At 38.6% G+C, this 23,427-nt stretch overlaps 4 protein-coding genes and 1 long non-coding RNA gene across 5 annotated transcripts; 3 read left to right on the top strand and 2 right to left on the bottom strand.

The window, feature by feature from the left end:
- The first annotated feature begins 136 nt into the window (after positions 1–136).
- Daao1 (D-amino acid oxidase 1) lies at positions 137–6,058 on the top strand. The gene is made up of 7 exons (XM_065483050.1): positions 137–293; positions 4,516–4,725; positions 4,786–4,909; positions 5,073–5,215; positions 5,278–5,422; positions 5,473–5,763; positions 5,866–6,058. Exons 2-7 carry the CDS (start codon positions 4,529–4,531, stop codon positions 5,989–5,991), a joined length of 1,026 nt encoding a protein of 341 aa, XP_065339122.1. The 5' UTR covers positions 137–293; positions 4,516–4,528; the 3' UTR covers positions 5,992–6,058.
- Positions 291–4,425, top strand: LOC135938967 (SRSF protein kinase 2-like). The gene is made up of 5 exons (XM_065483049.1): positions 291–1,564; positions 2,856–3,098; positions 3,147–3,413; positions 3,643–3,816; positions 3,879–4,425. Exons 1-5 carry the CDS (start codon positions 1,235–1,237, stop codon positions 4,281–4,283), a joined length of 1,419 nt encoding a protein of 472 aa, XP_065339121.1. The 5' UTR covers positions 291–1,234; the 3' UTR covers positions 4,284–4,425.
- A 1,664-nt stretch (positions 6,059–7,722) lies between the features above and the next one.
- Positions 7,723–8,848, bottom strand: LOC135938969 (uncharacterized). Its single transcript, XR_010574705.1, has 3 exons — positions 8,815–8,848; positions 8,415–8,749; positions 7,723–7,751 (listed from the first exon to the last, which is right to left on the bottom strand). It is a non-coding gene; the product is annotated as an uncharacterized LOC135938969 (long non-coding RNA).
- A 2,256-nt stretch (positions 8,849–11,104) lies between these two features.
- LOC135939567 (uncharacterized) lies at positions 11,105–13,836 on the bottom strand. The gene is made up of 3 exons (XM_065484027.1): positions 13,130–13,836; positions 12,713–13,068; positions 11,105–12,467 (listed from the first exon to the last, which is right to left on the bottom strand). The coding sequence occupies exons 1-3, from the start codon at positions 13,704–13,706 to the stop codon at positions 11,187–11,189; spliced, it is 2,214 nt and encodes a 737-aa protein (XP_065340099.1). The 5' UTR covers positions 13,707–13,836; the 3' UTR covers positions 11,105–11,186.
- Positions 13,837–21,031: 7,195 nt separating this feature from the next.
- On the top strand, positions 21,032–22,500 carry LOC135940966 (uncharacterized). The gene is made up of 4 exons (XM_065486123.1): positions 21,032–21,045; positions 21,647–21,729; positions 21,790–22,103; positions 22,171–22,500. Exons 1-4 carry the CDS (start codon positions 21,032–21,034, stop codon positions 22,333–22,335), a joined length of 576 nt encoding a protein of 191 aa, XP_065342195.1. The 3' UTR covers positions 22,336–22,500.
- The last annotated feature ends 927 nt before the right edge of the window (positions 22,501–23,427 follow it).

The following is a 23,427-nucleotide window of genomic DNA, read 5'->3' as shown; positions in this document are numbered from 1 at the left end:
TGTGCACCCCGATAATTTTGGCTCCACCCTCCCATCAAGGCAAACGGTTAGCTCATATTAACACCAATTTACGGCTCCAGCGGTAATTGATAAGAATATTAAAAGCCGCCTGGTGACAATCTTCGAAGCAATGACATTGTTCAAGGTCACACACAGATACTGGCGGCCTTGCCGAAATATTGTTCAGATGAGCTGATGGGCTTTTCTGCTTGGCGACTGTTACAACACTCCAGTCGGGAAGCCACTGCGGTGCTCTAGGACACGCTTTGTCTCTCTGCTCTGCCTGTTCACAGGTGCTTTACTCATTTTTTTCGTGTGGTTCACAAAATGACGCGGGGGGTTAGAATATGTTAGGGCGCATGAGTGTGAAATTGCCAAGTCTGCTGAGGAAGGCAAACAACTACTGTTCTTTCCGTGTTTGGTTTATTTATTGTTGGTTTACTTGGCGTTTTAACTAACAAATTTAAGTTTAAAATTAGTATTTATTTATTGTTTTTAATTTGATTTTCTTTTCAATCAAATAATTTGCAATGTTATTACAGTATTGGCAGTGTTTGTGTCTTATTTGCAACTTTTATGCCGCACTGTGAATTTTAATTCAACATTTAATAAAAAAAAATAAAGCCACAGTCATGAATAAATTTATACAATCTATAAAGTCATTTAAATAAATAACTAATTGTTTCATGATTATAACAAAAACTCACGGCTGTCTGGAAACCTCATATATAAATAAAAAAAATCTATTTGATATTGAATCTCAAACACATCTTAAAAATTTATTGGTCGGACTATAAGGTAAAGCCTTGTCATTCCGTGCTCTTTTGAAATGCATGATTTCAGACATTTTTAAGTGCGCGGCTTCAAAGTTTTATATAAATTGCGTGGTTTGTATACTCATTTGGAGTCTAAGAGTAAAGCAGACGCACTTAAACTGTCTTCAATCCCCAAGATATTTAATGGTGAGCCTAATTTCAAACAAGCAGCTCTAAGAAGACGTGTTATAGTCCGTTTCAGCGTGTTAATCGGTGAGGAAAGAAAAAAAAACAACCGTATATGCAAGCGCTCGGCGTGCGTGCATCCGCGAATCGTCCAACTCCGTGATATATGTTCGTATTTGTATCCCATTGAAGAAATTTTGGGTGAATGCACTCGCCGACACCTGCCCGGCATGGCTGAGCGCCCATCAGAACGGGTTTACATGCACACGCGAATCTGGTAACACAATAAAAAGATGGTATTGGAGTGCGTTTGTCTGTCTGTCTGTCGGGCGAGCGGGCGCGGGCATCCGTACGAGTGCGCGGCGGTAGATCCGCTTTTGCCACGGACAGGATTCGTGGCCAGCGGGCATCGCTCTGCTGCAAACGCAGCCATGAGCGGCAAGGAAGAGGACGACGAGCAGGAGGACGCCTTCGAGTACTGCCCGGGCGGATACCACCCTTTGACCTTTGGGGAGTGGCTAAACCAGGGACGCTACTTCTGCACCAGGAAGCTCGGCTGGGGACAGTTTTCCACCGTCTGGCTCGCATGGGACAACCTGGAAAAGCGTTTCGTCGCGCTCAAGGTGCGTACTTATTTTTTTTATTCATATTTTTTCGTTAAGTCGAGACCGGAGCAGTTGAAAGATGAAGAAAATCTAACTGCTAATATTGAAAGTAATTTCTAGAGGAAAAAATCTTTAATGCAACAGTTAATTTCAAATCTCGATTATTGTCAGTAAAGTTGTTATGTAATCAAAATATAAAACAACGGAGTTTAATAAGAAATTTTTGATCTTTTTGGATGACAGTAGTTAATGGAAAATTAAGCTGTTAATTATTTTTTACCTAATAATAATTTGAAACAATAACCATTATTACGATTGTTGCAGCTTTATTTTAAATTTTTGCTGCCGAGAATTTAGTGTGTAAAATTTTAAGTCATTTAACGTCCAAATATTTAAATATAATGTTGAGAGTGCTGACTTTGCCTGAAATGGGGATTTGGTAATTAACTAAATGATTGCAACTTTTCCTAAAGGATTTAATGTAAATTATGGACCTATGGGGAATTTGTCCAAAATCATGTATTTTCCCCAAAAATTGTGGAATACCTTTCATTAAAGATTTAACTGACTAAATATCAGAATTTTCCCTTCAGTAGAGCGCCTTGTAGTAGGGTTGCAAAAAATCCGCATTTTTTAAAAAAAAATGCAGTGCATTGGTAAAATGCGTTTTTTTCAATTTTTACCAGTTTCTTGCAAGCAATGTTTTCACCTTATTTTTCAACAATTTACTAATTATTACAACCTCGACTTGAAAAATTGTCAGAGATAAATTTTAGGAGAAATTTAGACAGCACAATGGCAATTTAAATGAAAATTTCTGCACAGCGGAGGAAATTTTGAGCTTTCCGACCGAAATTTTAGATTTTCACAGAAGAAAAATGGAATAATTCATTTCTTGCAATTCTTGCGCAGGAAATTGGTAAAAATTGAGTGGTAAAAAACCGTTAAAAACCAGTGGTGAAAAAACCGGGTGGTAAGCAAATGCAACCCTGCCTTGCAGAGCTGCTTTCGCTGGATTAAAAGAATTAAATGTACATTTTTTCCTCTCAAAAAATACTTTTTTCACTTTTCGTACATATTTTTGGCTAACTGTTTCTTTATGTGCATGGTTAAGCCTTCGCGGTGCAGAACATTTTGGTTGAGTTCCGTATAGGGAGACCGTTTCGCACACTTCACTTCACACTCGCAGAAAATTAAATATTTATTGGACAGACAAATTATATCTCCTTTTCATTTTTGGATAAAATTCCATTACTTCAGACCTCAGACAACTTGCGAAGAAATCATAATTTTTATTTATTTACCGCAGGTGATCAAAAGTGCGCAGCAATATGCCGACGTTGCCCGGGATGAAATGAGATTGCTGGCGGAAGTAAGGAGGCACCACTCGCAAGAAGGCATAATCGGCGCCGACAGAGTGGTCCAAATGCTGGACAGCTTCACCTTGACGGGACCGAACGGCAATCACCAATGTATGGTCTTCGACGTGCTCGGCGTCACCCTGCTCAAATTGATTGCTGAATCAGACTACAAAGGAATACCGCTGACACACGTGAGTTCTCAAATTTATTGAACTTTTCAATCAAACTCCTCACAAAAGGTCAAACAAGTGATCCGTCAGGTCCTGGAGGGGCTGCACTACTTGCACGCTGTATGCGGCGTCATCCACTGTGATATTAAACCGGAAAACATCTTGTTGGCAACCACTCAGGACCAAGTGAGGAGACTCGCTGCCGAGGCGTTTGATCTTGTCGAGTCTGGCCGGTCTCTCCCTGCCTCTTTCACGTGCTCCTGCTCCTTGGCACTGAGACGGAGGAGGTCCTTGTGCTTCTGGGACAAAGTCAGATACAGTATCCTTGGTCCAGAGGTAAGTTCTTTATTTTATCCAAAAAACATCATCATTTAGAAAGATTGAGAGCCAACTACGTGGTTTTGATCCCAGTCTCTTGGCTTAGTAATTTTCATTTTGAGTTAATTATAATTAGTAATTATTTTTTACCAAAATATAATGCCTCGGTCAATGTAAAAAAAATCTTGCTTGGTTTTTGCAGTCCTCTGCTGATTCACCAATTAATAATATTTTCATTTTTAATCAGGATGTGGGACTACCTTCCCACTTGAAGGATGACACTGACATGAGACGGCAGTTGCTGGTTGCAGCCGACCCTCTGGGTCCGTCCAGCGTGGTAATCGCAGACCTAGGCAACGCCTGCTACATCGACAATCACTTCTCAGACGAAATCCAAACGCGCCAGTACCGTTGCTACGAGGTAATCGTTGATTAATTAATTAATTAAATCCCAATTTCTGATCGATTCGGCAATTAAAAAAGGTTCTGATCGGCGGCGAGTACGGGCCCTCCGCGGACATCTGGAGCGTGGCCTGCGTGGCGTACGAGCTGGCCACCGGCCGCTTTCTCTTCTCGGCGCAGGCCAACGAGCACGGCTCGGTGACGGAAAACCACCTTGCCGCCATCGATGCCCTGCTGGGGCCCGTGCCCAAACACATCGCCCTCTCGGGCCACCTCTCCAGACGGATATACATGCACGACGGACAGCTGCGACCTGACCTCAAGCAGGTGTCCACGAGCATTGAAAAGCTGCTGATGAAGGAGTCCGGCATGGACGCGACCGAGGCTGGAAAGTTCAGTGACTTCTTGAAGTACTTGTTGGACCTGGACTGGAAAAAGAGGCCGTCAGCTTATGAAGCTTTGCAACATCCGTGGCTCAAGAACTGATCGGAAACATAAAAATACAAATATTAATAGCAGTGTACATTTTGTGATTAAAGCTTATAATAATACAAAAAGCAATTGCTTGTAAAGCATGTGTAGCAATTAAGCCTTAAATAAATAATTTTTATTGTTCTCTACAGAAAAATCAAGCTCTTAATAAATTATTTCTTTCCTAAAACGCATGAAATCTTTGGTTTTGGCATATAGGAATTTAATTATTGACTTTCTCTTGCAGAAGCGCACAAGACATGGGAGTGAAACGAGTTGGCATCTTGGGAGCCGGCGTGGTCGGCCTCAACACTGCCATTCAGCTGCAGAATGAGTTTCCCACCTTGGACGTGACCATCATTGCAGAAAAATTCAACCAGGACACCACAAGTGATGGTGCGGCTGGACTTTTCCGTCCGTCATCTTCCTTCAGCGGTCCATCGTTGGAAATCACAAAGTAAATATTTTTGTTTTTATTTTACCTTCATACACGTTATTTTCTTACTATATATTATAGGAAGTGGATTCTGGATTCATATCGATACTATGACGCTCTGCGTATCACTGGGGAAGGCGAGGCCGGTGGAATCTTCCAAATCCCTGCCTACATATTTTCAAACTACAACGAAGGAATGGTCAAGGTAAGATTATTTTAATATACATGTCAGGACTCTGCGTTTTTAGTTGTGTTTTAACTATTTTGGGTGATTTGAAACTGCTAATCTGCACTCTGTTCCTCCTACTACAGAGGACAAATGATAAGTTGTGTGCTAAAAAAATTTTGATTTTAATTTTATTTCACAGAACCACTTGTTAGAGACCGTGGTGCCTGTCTACCGCTCCATGACGGAGTCCGAGCTCGAGGAGTACCCTGGATGGAAGTGGGGCGCTTTTTACAAAACCCTGATCATGGAGTGCCGAGAGTATCAGCCATGGGCTATTGAAAAGTAAACTCTTACATTAAATTACTCTCCCTAACATAAAAAAAATTAATTCCGCCAAATAACAGAATCACTCGGTCTGGAGGCAAGTTTCGGCAGGCCAAAGTGAACTCGTTCTCAGACGTAGAAGATTTTGACGTGGTCATTAACTGCACTGGTCTGGGTGCCAAGTATCTGTGCAATGACCCAAAACTGACTCCCATCAGAGGACAAGTTAGAAATTAAAAACAACTTATTAATTCTTCTAAATAATCTTTGTTCAGATTATTAAGGTTCGAGCACCGTGGGTGAAGGCGAGCTACATGGCTGACTTTGACACCTACATCATCCCAAACAGAAACACAATCACCCTTGGTGGTTGCAGAAACTACGGTAGCTACGACCTTAGCGTTTGCCCTTTCACCAAGGCTGACATTCAGAAACGCTGTTCTGCTGTTGTCCCGAGCTTGGAAAAGGCCGAGTTCGTGAGGGATTGGGTCGGTCTGCGCCCACACAGGGACCCTGTCCGGGTCGAGGCCGAGAATATTCAACTTCCCTCTGGAAAAAATCTATCGGTATGTTGCTTACAATTTTTTTGGGTTATTTCTTATTGGATTAAAATATTTTATACCTGTAAATTAACTTTTTTTTAATTATTTCTATGCTATTTCACTTAGGTTGTGCACAATTACGGCCACGGAGGCTACGGTGTAACCAGCTCGCCTGGAACAGCTATGCACGCAGTGAAACTGTTCGCTGAGAAGCACGCGGCCAGCGTAGGCTCTGCGCTGAGCAAACTCTAGTGACGTTTTCTAAAATGTCGCCAGGAAATAAATTCTATTGCGGCTGCAAATAAATTTTAAAAAGCTATATATATTTTTTATTTGAACATAGAATCAAATTCTAAATAATTAAGCATTTTTGCCAGAGGCGTTGGAATACTCTGAACTGAAAAAGGGAAATGCGAGATTAAAAAACTCTTCTATGCTATGTAAGATTTTTATTGCGAAAGGTCCGTAAAAATACATTTGAGGATTTTAGTTGACAAAAACGTCAATGTAAGAGCTGAACGTAAAAAAGCAGATAATTTTTTGATTATCTATATTGTTTCCACAGAAATGTGAGAACAAACATATATGTAGAGAATTTAGAACTATCATTTGTCTGACTTCGATACTTCTGGTGTAACGCGTCTCAGCAACTGTGTAAAAAGTTAAAATTTTGCTTCTAAGTAAAACCTTTCTAAATATGTACAAGTTTTAAAAAGGTCTCTTTTTCGCCTTTTGTTTCAATCTTCAATTGTTGCATTCTGCTTTTCTCTATATGAAATGTAGTTCAGATGTTCATCATTGTGATATAGACAAGCCGCGTCAAATAAACATGTTTGTGAACAGAAAAAGCTCCGTTGTGGGTACGAAGTGGTACATAATGAGCATATTTTGGGTGATTCCGGCTGTTTTACTGAGGTGCAATTTCGGCAATGCTTGATTGGGAAAAACAAGGTGTTAAATGGTACCTTTGCTTTGGACGCAGCGTCTATTATTTGGATTAAAGCAATTTTGTAGCATGCTGGAAGCTTGTTGGCAAATTTGAACGAAACGGAGGAACCTTCATCAAAAAAGTCGTGAACAAATTCCTTGAGTTCCCAGCACTGATCTTTTGCAGAGATGAAACTGTGCAAAATTACTTCCAAGGCGATGGCTTTGTTCGGCTGTGGAATCTGTCCAAGATTCGAGAACGTGGAACAATCCAGTTTGGGATACTCCAAGGCCAAGTAAAGGGCAATTTTCAAAATCTGCTTATTATTCAAAAAACCCGCCTGGTTTTTTATCTCCTCTTCCATTTGTTTGGTGAATTTGGTCTTGGCTCCATGCCTCTCTGTGCAGTTTTTTATGGTGATGATCAGAAGGTCAATTTCGCTGAGGTCTGGCTGGCAATCATCCAAGTCGAAATGAACCGTTTTGATCAGACACATTATGTCAGCTCTCTTTTGGTCCTCTGGAACTTTCATCAAATCAACAGCATTCATCTCCAAAACCGTCCCAATCCTGTTGATGAAGTCCCAGATGAGTCTAATCCAGTGATCAAAAGACTGCTCTTTGTGTCTCTCCAAAATGTCGCTCACAAAATTTTCTATTAGATTAAAGGAATCCCTGTTCACCACCATATTATTGGCACTGATTTTATCGTAAAATTTGGACAAAATCGTTGTGATGTGGCGATTGATGAAATCCTCGCTGCGACGATGAGAGATGGAGAGGTACAGCCCCAAGTGGCTTCGAATATCGTCATTGACGCAGCGCGACGAAGATTTTGGGAATCCCTCGCTCTTATAGTTTCCGAGAATTGCGATGATCAATTTAAAATATTGGTTATTGATACCTATTTTGCGTGGGAAAGATAAGCAATCTTCGAAGTATGAAGCCACCAAACAGGGCAGAATATATTGTCCAATTTGCCAATCTCCTGGGGGTTCCGTCAATTTATTTGAGGGCCGTTTTTTCTTCAAAAAATCGGGGTAATGCTTGTTTATGGCCATCAACACCAACTGTTGTATGCGTAGCTGAAATTATAATAAAAAATAAATTAGTCATCAAACAAGTTAAATTCTCAACGATTAAAAAAAATCATGCTGCGCATTTCACATTCTTCATTAAAAATTTTTTTTGAAAGCTTTATAGTATAAAATATTATTAATTTTGGTTTTTACTGTGGTGAGCCTTGAGATAAAACTTGACAGTAAAAAAGACAGTCGAGGAATTTCAAGTTAAAATATTGGTCTTTCACAAAATGTTTTAGGGTAAAATTTCAATTGTTTTCTTAAAATATATGTGGAAAAATGAGAAAAAAGTTTCTCAAGAATCCTGGAGCAACTATATGAAGAAAAATGATTATTCTTCAAATTTTCCAAAGCTTTATTTCATATTATTTACAATATGTATTATATGTTTATTGTAACCGCGGTCTAAGAAACCAAAATCGTTTTTGTAAGTACTATTGAGCTTTTTGTTGTTTCACCGAATTAGTGAAAATTATGCAGAAAAATATTTACTGCCCAAATTTAATTAAAAGTTTCCGTTTACGATGCGAAAATAAATTTAAAGAATAAAACAGATATCAAGTAAATTTTGGCTCAAAATGCTAAAAGCGCAGCCCTATAATATATTGTTAAAATTTTAGTTGTAATTTAAATATGTTTAACCAGCGCATTATTAAAAGATCATACCTCTAACTCATCCTTAATTTGTTCCAACGAAGGCGGTTGCGTTGCTCTCACTTCATTGCCGAGGATTTCAATATTTAATTTACTCAAAAGAATACACAAACTAAACTTATTCAATTTTTTAACTTCCAAATTTGAAGTAATCCACTGCAATGTTTGATCCTTGCAAGCTTTAAGGTTCATATCGTAAATTGTAGCTGGCAATTCGTCCAACAGTTGGCTCATGTGTGCAGCAAGAGCAGTCACACTGTCCACGAGTGCGACTCTGGATTTCATGAACATAATCGTGCCTAAAATTCCAAACTCTTTAGGCTGGATTCTGAGCGTTTCTAACAATCCTGTAATCAAATCGCAAAAAGTGACGTTGGTTTAAAATCAAACATAATTTGTCTAATATACATACGTAAGCAATTGTTAAAGTTTCTGATAAGCTTCTTGAGTACCGCATCTTTCCCCAAATCAGCATGTATTTTGATTAACTCCATTTGAAATTGAGAGACGTTGATAAAATATCTAATTTCTTTGCAAAATTTATCCTCCTTTTCCCTAATTTTCTTAGGTTTTGCACATTTTTTGCAGTGCTTTGCATGAAGGTCGGAAGAAGAGCCAAAAATCTTGCGCTTTCCAGCAGCATCTGCCTTCCACCAGTCTAAGTTGTAAATGAACATCCGCTCATTCAATGGCTGCTTCTCCTTCTTCATTTTGACCATCTTGTCGCTGGCAGTGTTATTTGGGTTGCCCCAGCACAGCTTCTTGAGCTCAACTATCACTGCTGGTCCCTTGAGGAACCAGAATTCCAGGAACGTGAGAACCTCGTTCATTGTTTCTAAAAATAGTTCCATGCCGCTGCTCAAGACGAATTCCTGACCGCCGTCCGCGAACCTTTGCAGCCAGTCGAATCCCAGACCAATATTTTTGCTAAGTTTTTTCCACATCGAGTCAAGCATGTTCACAGCAGGCAGGCAAAATTCCGGAAAAGGGAAGCTGTAAAATTCTGCAATCTCCATTTCAAACGACATCGCCTCGTAATATACTGCCACGAGCCACTGATGGAAGAGAACGGGCTTAAAAGGCAACTGGATTAAAACCCACTTCTCGAAAATATACTCTCTCGCATTCCCGCACTGAGGAATTCCGTTCTGAAATTCGAGGAAGCAGTTGAGAAATGTATTATAAAATAAGTAAATAAATAACCTGGGAAGTTTGCCTTGATCGCAATTTTTTATTAATAAAAAAAAAATGAAAATGTAAAAGTAAATGAAGGAAACTGATCAAAATTCAGGCTTAGCAAAGTAGTAGGAATGTTCGTGTATATAATTTTTATGTGACTTTTATCCTATGTTTCCAACATATATTTAATTCATTATTATATATATTGTCTTTACTCTACTATAAGGGAATAGATTAACAGGTCCTCAATGTCATGGTTTAAATCTGGCAAATTTCATATTTTTTTTAAATAATAAATAGAGGGAGCTATTTTTTAAACAAACACTTGAGATATACTAAACTGGAAAATTGTGCGATGACGTCAGAAAATGTTTGGGTATGGTTGGTCTGCATGTGATTGTGCTGTCTCTCGAGTTGACCTGAGATTCGAATTTGCTCCAAGTGGGGACTCCACTGGCATTGCAAATAGTTACTAAGTAAAGAGCCACATCCCAATATCTTCCGTGTTTAAAATTTTTCTGGAGCTCTGCTACATTAATTCGGTGGAATCTTTAGATTAAATGGAAAAGCTTATTGAGATTATAGGCAAACGCGAAAATTCAATGACTCACTCTAAAGGAAGATAAAATGGAAAATCCTTGTTGAAGAAATTAAAGCTGCTGAATAGTTTCTTTTTCTTTGACGCTGGAATCTTGAGATTCTCGAAGACCGCGGAGGCATTCAGCTCCAAAGTGAACGTCTTGAAAACCGACTCGACGTCCTCGCTTACTTTTCCAGCCCAGGGCAAGGTGGCCAAAGGGCGGATGGGACGTTCAACATTATTTGCCATAATCTGAAATATTAGAATGTAATAGAAAATCAGTGAAATGTAAGTCAGAATACATGCAGTACCACCTTTTCTTCTTCTTACATTTTACAAGGAGAGAGAGCAGGAGAAACGATTGTCACAGTCGCAGCGGTCGCAATATAATGCTGTATTTGTTGAGGGAGGTGGGGAACACGAAAAACAGAAAAGAATTCAGGTCCGAAAAAGGTATACTGCCCTCAACAAAATACTAGAAGAATTCTTGCTTTCGCAATTTCAAATATTTCACGGGAGGTAAATATTTCACTTATTTTTCTTCAAGCAAGAAAATGAGTAAAGGAAACTCTGTTGAAGATGGTTAAAATGATCTTTCTCACTCCACATTTCAATAACATATAATATGATATTATGAGTAAGGGTAAGATTTAATTTTTGACGTTTTTTTTTGGGGGGGGGGCTACTAATATTAGAGTTTTTGATATTTTCTTGCATTTCCAAGTGTTTGCAGTGTTAAATTTCCTTGGTTTCTTATCATTATTGAATTTATTTTAGTTTCAAAACTAATTGATCGAGGTATTTCTATATGATGAAGAGGCAGAGGATTTCCAAATTAAAAAATTAACTTACATATGTGACATTATTTTTATTGCATAAAAGATGCTATATATACATTGACATCTCTTCTCTATATTGCAAAGGCTCAATTTCAAGAAGGAGAGTCATTCGAGATAAAAGTGCTCTAAAATTAAATATATTGAGTCTGTTCCATACACATCTAAAATAGCAGGCATGTGGAAATTTCAATGCTCGACCTTTTCTTTGCACTCAATTGAGCAGTAGATGACACTTTTGCCAGCAGAGTCCTTCACCTCGACGAATCCTTTAGATTCTAATGAAACCGTTCCGCACGTCCAGCAGTGATGCAAAGGGAAGTGCCAAAACTCACTTGGAGTGTAACTTTTCAATTTTGTTGTCTCCTCGTCGACATCGTTAAAGGCTAAGTAGTAAATATCATTCCAAAAAATTTTGGCTAGACTGTACACAGATCTGAATTCAGACCCGAGCAGGTCGGAAACAATCTTTTTGAGAATTGGCATGTCATCCGACTGGAGGAAGTCTAGGTACGCGATATCCGTCGTTCGAAATATCGTTTGAGCAGATTGCTCCTGAATTGGTAAATTTCTCAAAAAATTTCCGTAATTTCGGCCGTGCATTTCTGAGTACCGCATGACAATGTGAAAGATGATGCCGAAAATGTTACTAGAAGTGAGGGAGCTAGCTTCAGATTTAATTTTCTCTGTGAGGTGTCCCAGTAAACGCTGCTTACATTGCACATCGTCTTGTGTCATATGTCTCTTGTAAAAATTCACAATCGTGGTGTGCAACAGGTCGGTCATGCTGGAATTTTCCTGCATGAAATCCACACAATGTAAATCTACCGAATTTACGTTCTTGAAGGCGATGACTCTAATCAAGTCGAGCATTTCTTTATCCTTCTCCAATGGGGTGAGGGGAGGGTTAAGCACCAGCTTTGCAGTCGGGATGCCCAGCACGGTTTTTTCGACTTTCATGAAAAAATCTAACACTAAAAATTTCCAAAGAGCGACGCTATCGTGGAGCTCAATATGGTAACAGTGGTTCTTGCATTTCACGCCTTCCACGAGGGCGTAGAGCGAGAAATGTTCATAGTGATTGAACTTGCCGTTGCCGCGGCGCATCTCAGTTGTAACAAAATCGGAAACCTTTCTGCAGAAGATTTGCAACAACGCACTGTTCCTTTCGAGGTATGAGCAAATGAGAGGAAAATATGTTATGTTGGCTTGCATGATCGTATGGTTGGTGGTTACAGGTGTATCGGCTTCATACAGCTCGATGAGGCCGTACACAAACTTCAGGTACCATATCTTCACACCCTCCTTCGCCGATTCGTTTTCCCAGAGGTCGAGCAGAGAGGCCACAAAGCAAGGCAGCAAGTACTGCACCAAACACCAATCTTTAAAGTCATGTAGCTCTCCCTCGTCGTGGTCTAGACCTTTGTAGCAGTAAGATATGTGTTTGAGTACCGTGTATCGAATTTTGGCCTGAAACATAAGGAATTTTATTTGTAATTTTAAAAAAATGCCATGAAGTTATATATTTCATTGAATTTGTAGGTGACCATTTTCTGGAGACAATAGTTATAACCATATTTTATATCCAAATCGTCAAAAACAGCACATTACTAAGTGAAGTGGAATTAAAAATCTTAGGAAAAAAGCATAGTCTTGGCAAGTGGAAAATTATTTCTGGAAGAGTGAACAAAAAAATAATGAAAATTCTAGCCTACCTCCAGGATTTCGGCCACAACCTTGAGGTCGGTAAAAATATTCAGCACTAATCTTGGTTCCAAGCGCTGTTTGGTAGATTCTTCCAATTGATCCAGCATGTGGAATAAGGAAAACTTTTCTGATGGCACCACGTTGTCGAGAATTTGAATTATTTCTGATAGTTTTAAATCACTTTTTGCGTTTGCAAAGTTGATGTCGAAAAACTCCATTGGCGATTTCTTTGTAACTTTGCTCAAGTGCCCTGGAATCTTAAGCGCAGCCTCCATGAATGTGGCTCTGCTCCTCATGGCTAACACTGCTCCCAAAATACCGGATTCGTGTTGCCATTCATCAATGTCGAGCAAGCATTCAAAGTCTGAAATAAAAAGGAGAATTTTAGCAGACCCATTTTAAAATTAAAGAGCACATAAACATACTTGACGTTTCCTTCAGCTCATTCCAAAATTCATTGTCCAACGAAACACCTTCAAAATATGTTTCAACCGTATCAGTGTCCACCACTAAAGGAAACTTGCAGAAAAGTTGTCCATACAGTTTTGCCCTTTCTGTTTCCGTACGATTCTCAATCTGGAGATATGGATATCGGTGCAAAACGTCTTCAGAGGAGCTTCCAAATAGTTTGCTCGAGCGATTTTCTGTCTGTGTCCACCACTCTGGGTTGTAGACGAAATTCCTGTTGCTCAGCGGCGACACACTCTTTCTCTTTGCTGCCAATGCGCTTTTGGTGTCTTCACCAGCCCAACACATCTTCTTAAGAGCTCTAATCACGCCTTTTCCATTCGTGAACCAAAAGTCCAGGATTGAGAGCATCGATTTAATATTTTCCGTGATCGAGTCGAGTTCTTGTAGTGCGTAGTTTATGTCTCTGTCCACGAGGTGTTGCAGTAAGTCGAAACAGTGTCCCAAGTGTTCGTTTAAATCGACCCACATGAAATCCAGTTTGTCCACAGCTGTTTTGCACGACTCTGGAAATTGGAAGCTGTAGAAGTCCATCAACTCCAGCTCGATGGATAACGATTCGTAGAGCACGGCCACGAGCCACTGATTTAGAAGAACGGGTTGGAACGGCAGTTGCAGCAGTACCCACTTCTCGAAAATGAAACTCTGCGCGTCGGAGCATTGCCAAGATGACTCCTAAAAATATTGATTGCCGATTAAGGTATTTTTTTATGCTTATTGAAGATTGTTCTCACCCAAAAGAAAGCGGCTTTTCTTATGTCACACACATGTGGCCTGTGCTGATAATTCCTGTCCTTTTGTAAGACGGTGTAGAACCTCCAAAGAAGGTGATCGTGGGCTTTGTTGTTCATCACATAACTAGTTGCCACCCGCAAATATTGTTCGTCAGTGTACGTTACTCGCAGTTTATTCACGCTCATTTGATGGTGGCTAAAAGTTTACAAATTCAAAATAATTTAATACAAACAAATATATAGTTTACTATTAATTAAAAATATATTCAACAAAAAATTAATATATAAATAAATTAGAAATAAAATAAAATACTTACAAAATGTTTGTGCTAATTATTAAGAAACTACTTTTAATTATTATTTTTTATATCAAACATTTTGGTCTATTTTAATTTTTGCATTGAGCTTGTAGTTGAAAGATATCCAATTGAAAATATGACACAAATCCAAAAAGGGTTTTAGTTTTTACTTCGATAAACAAGATAATTTTTTCGTACTATTCTAACTCAAGCAGATTATTGTTAAAGAGTAAAAGGGAGAGAATAAAATCATAAAAGAAATTTCAAGAAGCATTCAAAATATTTTGAAAATGACAATTATGCAGCGCCTTACCCAAGAGGAATGTAGAATGGAAATGCCTCGTTGAAGGTTTTGAAGAACGATTTGGACTTAGAATTGTTGTAGCGAGCTAAGTAGAAATGGTAAAATTCGTCGTTAACCTCGTTGGATTCCCAATACCATGGAAACACGGATAATGCTAATCCACTAAGAGATGTTGTTCTAGCCATCTTAATGGTGTCTTTATAAGGCCACTGAAAATATTTCAATTTTCATTAAAATTATGAAGAGATAACATTTTTGCCAAGACCGATTAAGAACCAAAAATGATGACTATGAAACAAATATCAGGAAAATTCCCAAGTTGAAGGAGGATTCTTTTCATTTTTTGTATTGTCAAGTAATAAATTTTAAAAATTTTACAACGAGATCACTATGAACACAGTTTTCATACAAATATTAATGAAATTTGATATGTTGTGATATATGATCGAATGTGATTGATACGAATAAGTTGAACAAGAATTGTAACATGAACATGAGACAAACAGTAATTATATCAATATAAAAAATAGCTTACGTTGGTTCCAAATAAATATTTTAGCTGCTGATTCCAATTATTGCAAGCACTGTCAGTGGGTTAATTATGAGACCGGTCGCCTTCCGCAGACAAAAATGAGTACTTCACGCGATCGAAATGGCAATGCTTGTAAGTAGGGTCTTTGACCTCGCCGCGTGAAACACAACCAACTGATTAAGTACTGATCCCAACTCGACAACGACACGTGTCGTGCCTCCCCTGATGAACACAGCTGTTCAAGTAACGCGCTGAAATGACGCATGCAGCTACATCTAGCCCACCTCGACGAACCTGCCTCAAACCATCCTGGGCTGTGGTAGGTCAGTTATGCGTACAGGGTTGCCTTTCACTTTGAATGTGCCGCATGGTCTCTTTTTCAAAGGGAGGGTAAAGAGCCGGAGAATAGTAAATAACATTTTTGTGTCGGAAAGCACATTTTATTTTGATGAATTTTTCGGGTTCTACTAAATTTAAATAATTTGATTTCTTCTGGCATATTTCCAAGTGTATGCAGTGTTTAATTTCGTTGGTTTTTTTATCATTATTGAAGTCATTTTAGTTTCAAAACTAATTGATCAAAAGGAATTTTGTATAAGCCGAAGAGGCAGGTGATTTACAAAATAAAAAATAGCTTATACCTTCGTGTCATTTTTATAAACGCATAAAACAAGCTATGCATTGAATGATTTGTTTGACATCTTTTCTGTATATTGCACAGGCTCAATTTCAAGAAGGAAAAAAGACAGTCGAGATAAAAGTGGTCTAAAATTAATGTTGAGTCAGTTGCATATACATCTAAAATATCAGGCGTTTTAAAAGTGGCATCTGGAAATTTCAATGCTTGGCTTTTTCATTGCACTCAATTGAGCAGTAGTAGAAACTTTTGCAAGTAACGTCGAAGGTGTCGATTAATGCGTTATCTATTAAAATCGTTCCGCATGTCCAGCAGTGATGCAAAGGGAAGTACCAAAACTCACCTGGGGTGTACCCTGCCACCTTTTCCTCTTTTTCATCGACTTCATTTAAGGCTAAGTAGTAAGATTCTTGCCAAGACACTTTGGCTAGAATGTACCAAGATCTGAATTCAGGCCCGAGCAGGTCGGAAACAATCTTTTTGAGAATTGGCATGTCATCCGACTGGAGGAAGTCTAGGTACGCGATATCCGTCGTTCGAAATATCGTTTGAGCAGATTGCTCCTGAGTTGCTAAACATTCCAAGTATTTTCGGTCAAGCTTTTCAGAGTACCGCATGACAATGTGAAAGAGGATGCCTAAAACGTTACTAGAAGTGAGGGAGCTCGTTTCAGATTCAATTTTCTCTTTGATGACTGCCATTGTATGCTGCACACTTGGCTTTTGCAGTTTGTATTCTGCCAATTGACTCTCGTATAACTTCACAAGCGTGGTGTGCAACAGGGTGGCCATGCAGGAAGTGTCCTGTATGAAGTCAACACAAGGCGAATGTAGGCCCTTGAGGTCGATGACTTGAATCAAGTCGAGCATTTCTTGCACCTTCTCCTCTGGGGTGAGGGGAGGGTTGAGCACCAGCTTTGCCGTCGGGATGCCCAGCACGGTTTTTTCGACTTTCATGAAAAAATCGAACACCAAAAATTTCCAAAGAGCGACGCTATCGTGGAGCTGACGGCTATGGTGACAGTGGTTCACGCAGGCCATGCCATCCACGAGGTCGTTGAGGGAAAATTTTTTATAGTGGTTGAACTCGCCGTTGCCGCGGCTCATCTCAGTTGCAACAAAATCGGAAACCTTTCTGCAGAAGATTTGCAACAACGCACTGTTCCTTTCGAAGTATGAGCAAAAGAGAGGAAAATGTTTAAAGTTGGCTTGCTTAATAATATGGTTGGTGGTGATAGGTGTATCGGCTTCATACAGCTCGATGAGGCGGTACACAAACTTCAGGTACCATATCTTCACACCCTCCTTCGCCGATTCGTTTTCCCAGAGGTCGAGCAGCGAGGCCACAAAGCAAGGCAGAAAGTACTGCATCAAAAACCAATCTTTAAAGTCGTGTAGCTCTCCTTCGTCGTGGTCTAGACCTTTGTAGCAGTAAGATATGTGTTTGAGTACCGTGTATTGAATTTTGGCCTGAAACATAAGGAATTTTATTTGTAATTTAAAAAAATGCAATGAAGTTATATATATCATTGAATTTGTAGGTGACCATTTTCTGGAGACAATAGTTATAACCATATTTTATATTAAAATCGTCGAAAACAGCAAAGCATTAAAAGTGAAGTAGAATTAAATTTAAAAAAATCTTAGGAAAAAAGCATAGTCTTGGCAAGTGGAAAATTATTTCTGGAAGAGTGAACAAAAAAATAATGAAAATTCTAGCCTACCTCCAGGATTTCGGCCACAACCTTGAGGTCGGTAAAAATATTCAGCTCTAATCTTGGTTCCAAGCACTGTTTGGTAGATTCTTCCAATTGATCTAGCATGTGGAACAAGGAAAACTTTTCTGATGGCACCACTTTGTCGAGAATTTGAATTATTTCTGACAGTTTTAAATCACTTGTTGCGTTTGCAAAGTTAATGTCGAAAAACTCCATCGGTGATTTCTCTGTAACTTTGCTCAAGTGCCCTGGAATCTTAAGCGCGGCCTCCATGAATGTGAGTCTGCTCCTCATGGCTAAAAGTGCTCCCAAAATACCGGATTCGTGTTGCCATTCATCAATGTCGAGCAAGCATTCAAAGTCTGAAATAGAAAGTAGACTTTTAACAGACCCATTTTTAAAGTAAAGAGCACATAAGCATACTTGACGTTTCCTTCAGCTCATTCCAAAATTCATTGTCCAACGAAACACCTTCAAAATATGTTTCAACCGTATCAGTGTCCACCACTAAAGGAAACTTGCAGAAAAGTTGTCCATACAGTTTTGCCCTTTCTGTTTCCGTACGATTCTCAATCTGGAGATATGGATATCGGTGCAAAACGTCTTCAGAGGAGCTTCCAAATAGTTTGCTCGAGCGGTTTTCTGTCTGTGTCCACCACTCTGGGTTGTAGACGAAATTCCTGTTGCTCAGCGGCGACATCCTTTTTCTCTTTGCTGCCAATGCGCTTTTGGTGTCTTCACCAGCCCAACACAGCTTCTTCAGGGCTCTAATCACGCCTTTTCCCTCCGTGAACCAAAAGTCCAGGATTGAGAGCATCGATTTAATATTTTCCGTGATCGAGTCGAGTTCTTGAAGGGCGTAGTTTATGTCTCTGTCAACGAGGTGTTGCAGAAAGTCGAAACCGAGGCCCAAGCGTTCGTTTAAATCGACCCACATCAAATCCAGTTTGTCCACGGCTGTTTTGCACGATTCTGGAAATTGGAAGCTGTAGAAGTCCATCAACTCTAGCTCGATGGATAATGATTCGTAGAGCACGGCCACGAGCCACTGATTGAGAAGAACGGGTTGGAACGGCAATTGCAGCAGCACCCACTGCTCGAAAATGAAACTGTGCGCGTCGGAGCATTGCCAAGATGACTCCTAAAAAAATTTATTGCCGATTAAGGTATTTTTTTATGCTGATTAAAGATAGTTCTCACCCAAAAGAAAGTGGCATTTCTTTTGTTAGACACTTGTGGTCTGTGCTGATAATTTTTGTCCTTTTGTAAGACGGTGTAGAATTTCCAAAGAAGGTGACCGTGGGCTTTGTTGTTCATCACAAAATTAGTTGCCACCCGCAAATATTTTCCTTTAGTGTACGTTTCTCGCAGTTTTTTCACGCTCATTTGATGGTGGCTAGAAGTTTGAATTTGTAAATTCAAAGTGCTGATTTTTAATTATTATTTTTTTAATCAAACATTTTAGTCTATTTTAATTTTAACATTAAGCTTGTAGATGAAAGATACCCAATTGAAAATATGACGCAAATTCAAAAAGGGTTTTAGTTTTTACTTCGATAAACAAGATAATTTTTTTGTACCATTCTAACTGAAGCATATAATTGTTAAAAGAGTAATGGGGAGAGAATAAAATCATAAAAGAAATTTCAAGAAGCATTCAAAATATTTTAAAAATGATAATTATGCAGCGCCTTACCCAAGAGGAATGTAGAATGGAAATGCCTCGTTGAAGGTTTTGAAGAACGATTCGGACTTTGAATTGTTGTAGCGAGCTAAGTAGAAATGGTAAAATTCGTCATTAACCTCGTTGGATTCCCAATACCATGGAAACACGGATAATGCTGTTCCACTAAGAGATGTTGTTCTAGCCATCTTAATGGTGTCTTTATAAGGCCACTGAAAATATTTCAATTTTCATTAAAATTATGAAGAGATAACATTTTTGCCAAGACCGATTAAGAACCAAAAATGATGACGATGTAACAAATTTCAGGAAAATTCCCAAGTTGAAGGAGGATTCTTTTCATTTTTTGTAATGTCAGGTAATAAATTTTAAAAAATTTACAACTAGATCAGTATGTAACATAGTGAACCGGAGCACTGAAATAATAATACAATAGAGCTCCAATTGATAATATTAAATTATATCAATATAAAAAATAGCTTACGTTGGTTCAAATATTATAGCCGCTGATTCCGATTATTGCAAGCACTGTCAGTGAGTTAATTATGAGACCTGACAAAAACGAATACTTCACGCGATAGAAACGGGAATGTGTGTAAGTAGGGTCTTTGACCTCGCCGCGTGAAACGCAACCAACCGATCCCAACTCGACAAAGACACGACACGTGTCGTGCCCCCCTGCTGACCAGCTGACAATGAGCAAGTGCGGCGCTAATAGCACACAATACATGCAGGTGCATCTAGCCCACCTCGACGAACAAACCTTCCTGGGTGGTGGTAGGCCAGTTATGCGTACAGAATTTCCTTTCACTTGGATTGCAATGTGCCGCGTGATCTCTTTTACAAAGGGAGGGTGGGGGCGGATAACGGTAAATTATATTTTTTTCAGCGTTTGGTGTAAAAAATATACCGTTATTTTATAATATATTCTATTTTCCAGTGGGAAGAATCCTCGTAAACCTAAAATTAAAGTGCCAATTATTGCAACGAGTGCACCGTTTACAACGTTAAATTACAATTTACGTTATTAAGGGAAATCTTCATTTTTTTTAAATTGATTTTTGACCTTTTTGGTATGCCAGTGATAATTTTTAGAAAAATCGATCAAATAGATACCCTAAATTTGACTGTGACAATTTTCAGTTTAAATTATACTCGGCTTAAAATGTTTTTTGAACTTATTGTTATAAATGAGTAAAAAATATTTGACATTTTAGGAAGCACCAAAATCTCAACCTTTAATTTTATACTCTATTCAAAAACTGAAAATCTTTTTAATTATTTTGCATTAAAATCAGAGTTGAGTATAATTAAGCTATTTTAATAATTATTAATTTCCACAACACTTTTCCAGTTTGGATATAAGATTCATAAAATGACTAAAATTATAATTTTATCTATACACATAGGCAACATTATTGTTGTGACACTCTTTGGCCTGTTACTGACCTTAGAGGCGCCATGACCAGGCGCAAATACCGACAGTCAAGAGCATCGTATATTTTACAGAATTGACATTTATTTTGGAAGTGTAAGACGAGCACTGTATAACTTTAACGTGATTTTCGCAACCTCAGCGCACGATTTGTCTGAACCAACCACTGGCTGACGCGTAAACTGGCAGCCAAATGCAGCCTCTCCAATAACTCGGGGGATGGTGCATTTGGGCTTCTTCTGAGAAGGTTTTCCGACCTCTGTCGAGCAGCAACCCCCGTAAGCATTTTTAGTGCAATCCCTACTTTAAAATTTATTTTAGCAAAATACATTTTACTACTGAACAGAGTCCGCTGCCTTGGGCTTTTGTTTGTGCATGTGTGCATGCGTTTGTATGTGTATGCATTGTGCCCTCTCGACGGGGTTCCGCCGGCCGCTACCTGCCTCTATCTTTTGTGTGCAGCGACGGCCAGGAGTTTTCATACGGTGCTCTTGACTGTCGGTATTGGCGCCTGGTCATGGCGCCTCTAAGGTCAGTCAAGAGCACCGAGGAACGGAACCCTCCAAAATGCCACAATAATTATACATTATTAAATTAAAAGAATTAAAAGAACTCAAAGGTATAGTATTGATGATTTTTGCAGTTTGTTTGTAACGATTTTATTTGGTACGACCAAATCGATAATTATGCGATAGACTTCTGGTGTTTCCATAACTAAATCTTTTCTTTTTTAATTTTTATGAATAGGTGAAAATAATCTACGTGCCCCGAGCTCTAATGAAACCGATTAGCCTGGCCTCTATAGCGAGTATAAAAGTACAAAATAATTAAACCATTAAGCGCGCATGCGTTCACTTTTCAAAATAGCGGGAAGGAAAAATTTCACCAAAGAGTCGTGGCATTGGAAAATCGGATATCGATAGGAAAAAATAAAATAAATTTTTAAAATTTGACGCACCGTTTAATAGAAGTTAATTTTAAAATCAATTGGGAGTCAATAGACTTGCACAACGCAGACGCTCAACTGTTTTTGCGATTGTTTACATTAATTTCTCCTTGTTGATATGATTCTCCAGAGTCCGGATCGCTGACTAGACTCTCTATTATAGCGCGTTTGTGGTTCGAATTTAAGCAACATAGAGGAACATAGAGGAAAACCATATTTGCATCCGCGGAAACAGCCTCGCTTCAGAAACTGGGACAAAAACGTATCAGGTGATAATTCAAAACGATAAAATTTAATTAGCTATAAAATAAGTGTATTAATCGCATAAGGAGTGGAATTGCGGCATTTGCGGAGCCAAAGCCTTTCAGACGAACAGGTGATTCAGGTGTCTCGGACGGAGTGGCTGTTGTCCTCCGAGGAAGAGGGCAAAGTGTACGCCGTGGAAAGGGTTTTGCAGGACGACGAGGCGCTAATCGACGCGCACAACGCGTCTTGCGAATTTTGGGGCGTGGACGACGTCTACAACGTGAATGAAGGCTACTGCAGGTCGTGCTTTATCTGCTGTCATGCGTACAACTGCGACTGTCGCGACGAGCACCCGATTTGCAAGCACATTCACAAGGTGCACGCTTACAATGAGAAAGTATAAGAAATTGATTATATCTATACCTGTTGCGTTGGTAAAAAGATTTTTATTTTATTTTCTTTAGAAATTAGACGAGCAGAGACCACACGACGTGCAAAAGACAATTGAAAAGGATTTCGAAATTTTGCAGCAAATTAAAGAGTGCATTAAAGAAGAGGATAAGATCCATTTTTGTCTATTTGTTAGTGACTTTGTGCGAAAATTGCAAGAAAATTTCAATTTAAAATAATAAAAATTGTTTAAACTTGTGTTGTAGTAGTTTATAGTTAATTTTATTACTAAAACATGCCTATAGTCTGTAATTTTCTTTCGATTTGTGGCGATGTTTAACCCTATTTCTACCAAATAATATTTTTGTTATTGAGCTGATCCGCAATAAAATTTATTTCATGGTCAAAACAGATCGCTTATGACACGTAATATGAATTAATTATGTATTTTTATAAATGATTGTTTTTACCATAAAATAGATAAAATTGTTATGTCGTAACTTAACAAAGTAAGGAAATTAAAATATTTTTTTCAAGTATCGAGAACGAGGTCTGTTTTTTATTTTAAATTTTAATTTGTAAACAGGCGCATAAAGCATAATTTAGTTCAAAAACATTTACAAGGCAGCTTAATTTATAAAAATTGGGCAATTTAAAGAACCGGCTATTAAGAAATGGGCGCGCATGCGTGTATTTAACCCCTATAAATATGTTTTCAAAAATTCGTTTATGTCTTTCCTTTTCATTAAACCTTCGTTCGTTACAGTCTGAAACAGTCATATAAGTCAAGTATTTTTCATGTTTCTTTAAATTTTTCTAAGAAACTACGTTGATTTCGCCGGAATTAAATTTTATATTATTATACCTTACGACACGCGGTTTAGCATCAACCTCAAATGGCTTCCATTTTTTCACCTTCCATTAACAATGGTGAGCTTAGTGCTGGCGGGAGATCTTTAATAATTGTAAGACACTAGAGGTGTCGCTTTTTCTTATTATCTCTTGGTCAATAATATTTTCTAAGTTCTGAGCTGTCTGCCATATTATTTAGCTCTTATTTGTCACTAGTAACAATACAATATTTTTTTTAAATTTCAACTAGCAATAAGAAATTTAATAGATTTGTTTCGCATCAAATACTTTTTGTACTGATCCAAACTACATTTCCATATTCTATGCGATCATGTATTTTTAAATCACCTCAACTTTCTAAAATCGTCAAAACGGAAAATTACCACAACTTTACAGGTGCATGTTTCAGGAAAGGCCACGCGTATTTATTGCTTTCGCCAAGATCTGACACCTCTCACCGACGTAAAATTTGACAATTC

The sequence above is a fragment of the Cloeon dipterum genome, chromosome 3, assembly GCF_949628265.1.
Source record: "Cloeon dipterum chromosome 3, ieCloDipt1.1, whole genome shotgun sequence".
Taxonomy (NCBI): domain Eukaryota; kingdom Metazoa; phylum Arthropoda; class Insecta; order Ephemeroptera; family Baetidae; genus Cloeon; species Cloeon dipterum.
Note: the sequence above shows the minus strand (reverse complement) of the source record. Positions and strands in the feature narration are given on the sequence as shown.

Coding starts and splice junctions, on each gene's coding strand:
- LOC135940966 (XM_065486123.1), top strand. Junction 21,730..21,789: donor CTGGGACAAAAACGTATCAG/GTGATAATTCAA, acceptor TAATCGCATAAG/GAGTGGAATTGCGGCATTTG. Junction 22,104..22,170: donor TGCACGCTTACAATGAGAAA/GTATAAGAAATT, acceptor TATTTTCTTTAG/AAATTAGACGAGCAGAGACC.
- Daao1 (XM_065483050.1), top strand. CDS start 4,529: ATGGGAGTGAAACGAGTTGGCATCTTGGGAGCCGGCGTGGTCGGCCTC. Junction 4,726..4,785: donor CCATCGTTGGAAATCACAAA/GTAAATATTTTT, acceptor TATATATTATAG/GAAGTGGATTCTGGATTCAT. Junction 5,764..5,865: donor CCTCTGGAAAAAATCTATCG/GTATGTTGCTTA, acceptor TATTTCACTTAG/GTTGTGCACAATTACGGCCA.
- LOC135939567 (XM_065484027.1), bottom strand. CDS start 13,706: ATGGACTTCTACAGCTTCCAATTTCCAGAGTCGTGCAAAACAGCTGTG. Junction 13,069..13,129: donor TGAGCTGAAGGAAACGTCAA/GTATGTTTATGT, acceptor TTTTTATTTCAG/ACTTTGAATGCTTGCTCGAC. Junction 12,468..12,712: donor TTGTGGCCGAAATCCTGGAG/GTAGGCTAGAAT, acceptor CTTATGTTTCAG/GCCAAAATTCGATACACGGT.
- LOC135938967 (XM_065483049.1), top strand. CDS start 1,235: ATGGTATTGGAGTGCGTTTGTCTGTCTGTCTGTCGGGCGAGCGGGCGC. Junction 1,565..2,855: donor AGCGTTTCGTCGCGCTCAAG/GTGCGTACTTAT, acceptor TATTTACCGCAG/GTGATCAAAAGTGCGCAGCA. Junction 3,414..3,642: donor ACAGTATCCTTGGTCCAGAG/GTAAGTTCTTTA, acceptor ATTTTTAATCAG/GATGTGGGACTACCTTCCCA.